Source organism: Cucurbita moschata, unplaced genomic scaffold, assembly GCF_002738365.1.
Source record: "Cucurbita moschata cultivar Rifu unplaced genomic scaffold, Cmos_1.0 Cmo_Scf00021, whole genome shotgun sequence".
NCBI lineage: Eukaryota > Viridiplantae > Streptophyta > Magnoliopsida > Cucurbitales > Cucurbitaceae > Cucurbita > Cucurbita moschata.
In genome coordinates this window covers 2,838,291-2,840,763 of record NW_019268537.1, presented here as the reverse complement: position 1 = coordinate 2,840,763, position 2,473 = coordinate 2,838,291, and the positions used below count along the sequence as shown (strand labels likewise).

The following is a 2,473-nucleotide window of genomic DNA, read 5'->3' as shown; positions in this document are numbered from 1 at the left end:
TTTTTTTTTTTTTTTTTTTTCTTTTTCATTTGAATGGTCATCGTACTTTTTACGCAATTGTCGCTTTCCGTTAATATTATTCTTTCTTCAGCTTTTCTAATTACCCTATCTCATCTCATGATGAGCTATTTGAATTTTTTATTTGATGTAAAACGTCTTTTGAAATTATAACCCTGTCATTGGGAACAAAATAAGTAGACTGTATCCAAAAAGAACTATATAAAAACGTCTTATCGATAGTTAATTTTCTAGAATGTAACCTAACACATAAAATATTATACGAGTATTGTGCAGTACTCTTCAGAATAGTACTCTGTCCTGAAGTAGGTATCTATCATCATCTCATTCTCATGGATCAGTTCACCATCCAGAGAATCCAAACAAAATGTCCTTCCACTGGAAATGTTGTCTAAAATTGTAACATTCAATGCATGTTCAAGAAAGATGGACTAGTACTTCTGTAAACCTGGTGACTTTCATATAAAGAAATCAATACACGGTGGGAATAAATGTGACTACGGTCTACAAATACACAGCTCGCATTTTACCTTTGCTAAATTTAAAAAAAAAAAAAAATCAATAAATAACGAGGAAATAAAAAGATTCTAAGGTCCTTGCTGTCTAAGCCGGCAATACAGTTTGGTACGCAGAATGACAAACATCACGTCTAGTCTATATTATTAATCCCTGATCCTCCATAGCTTTTCATCGTATTGGTAAGCACCCTAATTGAAGATGTGTAATGATGGCATTTGTCTGGATCAAAAGGTCGGAATTAAAGGATAGAGGAAAACTTAGGTGAAAAAGATGCAAAAACCAGACCAGAGAGACAAATTGAAATAGACTAAAGCAGTTCATCTTAATAAACCAAGCAAGCATATCACATAATACGCAAATTATACAAAACAAATCAGTTTTCTTCCCAGGTACACAATATCATGCAAACAAGCCACTCGACCATCTTTTCTGTTTTGTTCGCCTACAACCATTTTGTGGCTAATCAGCAGTCCAGCTCTGTTCCACAATTTCACGTACTCGCCTGTTGTACTCACGCTTGTTCTCGCTAAACATCCTAGCAGCTTCAGAATTGGCAGGAGAGTTTGGATTGGGGTCGCACAGCAGCGACTGCAAAGGAAAACATTAATGGTATAAAAACACAAAGGTTTGATAAAATTTCCAAAACACCTCCATCCCAAAGTGTATTATCTCTCAACTAAAGGATGCAAATTAAGATTAAGCAATAAACAAAAAAGAGTGGCAGTGACACACAAAGACTCCCAAATAACCGAACCCAGGGCCCACTATTGCAAAACAAATTTCTTACCTTGGAGGATAAATTTGTCTTCATCCATTAGTCAATCATTTTTTATTGTTCACCTAGTTTCCCACCCATATTTTCCACTAACCCCACTCTTCCACCATTTTTCCCCCATGAAGATCCCTGCTCCTTTGACTTTTCCAGCGTGTGACTGCTAATTTTTACAAATGTATTACTATTCTCACAATACATGGCTCTGGATGCCATTTCAACTAAAACTCTAACCTTCAATTCCACTTCCCTCCCTAATCAACACCATTTTGAATAAAGCTAAAACCCTTGACTTTTTGATGCCTCACTACCACGTAAATATTTAGATTTTCATTTAAATTCGGAAGTTAATAGCATATTTATGCAGTTTTGAAACAATTTTAAAAGTTCAGTTAGAACATGACTTGGAGATAATGAAAACATAACTAAAACCTATTCAAAAGTCTAAGGGCATAATTGAAATCCGTCACTTATGCTCATGTACCTTATTCTATATACGACCATATCATATTTCTGTGTTCATGTTAACAAAAGAGTTGGCAGAAGGGATGTTTCCAAACAATTCAAAGGTCAAAAATGAAACTTTTAAAACGACATGGTCAAAATTGAAACCTACACTGAAATTCTAGGGCATTATGTTTTTAGTTTTTTTTTTTTCTAAAAGAAAAAAATGAGTGAATCAAACCTATCATGTGTCGCTAATCAAAAATCAAGGACAAAACTACAAGAACAACGCCTTTATGCATGGGTCAGCAGGGAGAACAGGCTTACAAACTAACCGCCTGCTCACTAAGCTAGTTTCATCAAAATTTAATACAATAAACATCCAGAGGACACATGAACCTTATGCATTCTACGACAAAGGTTGGGCATAGTACAGAGGAGGCAATGGCAGGTTTCTTTAACTGACTATAATTACATTATTTACATCTTATAAAATGATAAAAGGAGGCTGCCGATAATATAGCAAGAAAAAATTTCATCCTTGACAGACATTAAGGTCAAATTGATTAGGTGGTACCTGAATAGAGGTGAGTATAGCGGCTACGTCATATATTGGGCTCCACTGATTTTGCAGAATGTCCAAACAAATGCTACCATCGGCATAAACTGAATGTGATTGCAAAAGACAAATGAGCAAAAAAAAAAAAAAAAAAAAAAAAA

At 34.8% G+C, this 2,473-nt stretch overlaps 1 protein-coding gene across 2 annotated transcripts in view; it reads right to left on the bottom strand.

Moving 5' to 3' along the window:
* Positions 1-827: 827 nt before the first annotated feature.
* Positions 828-2,473, bottom strand: part of LOC111458408 (ubiquitin-conjugating enzyme E2 2) — a 4,484-nt gene continuing 2,838 nt past the window's right edge. For both annotated transcript variants that reach the window (XM_023101056.1, XM_023101055.1), the window contains exons 5-6: positions 2,331-2,419; positions 828-1,125 (exon numbers count right to left, since the gene is read on the bottom strand). In XM_023101056.1, the coding sequence (XP_022956824.1) occupies positions 997-1,125; positions 2,331-2,419 (218 nt within the window). In that variant the 3' untranslated portion in view covers positions 828-996. The remainder of the gene's footprint in view (positions 1,126-2,330; positions 2,420-2,473) is intronic.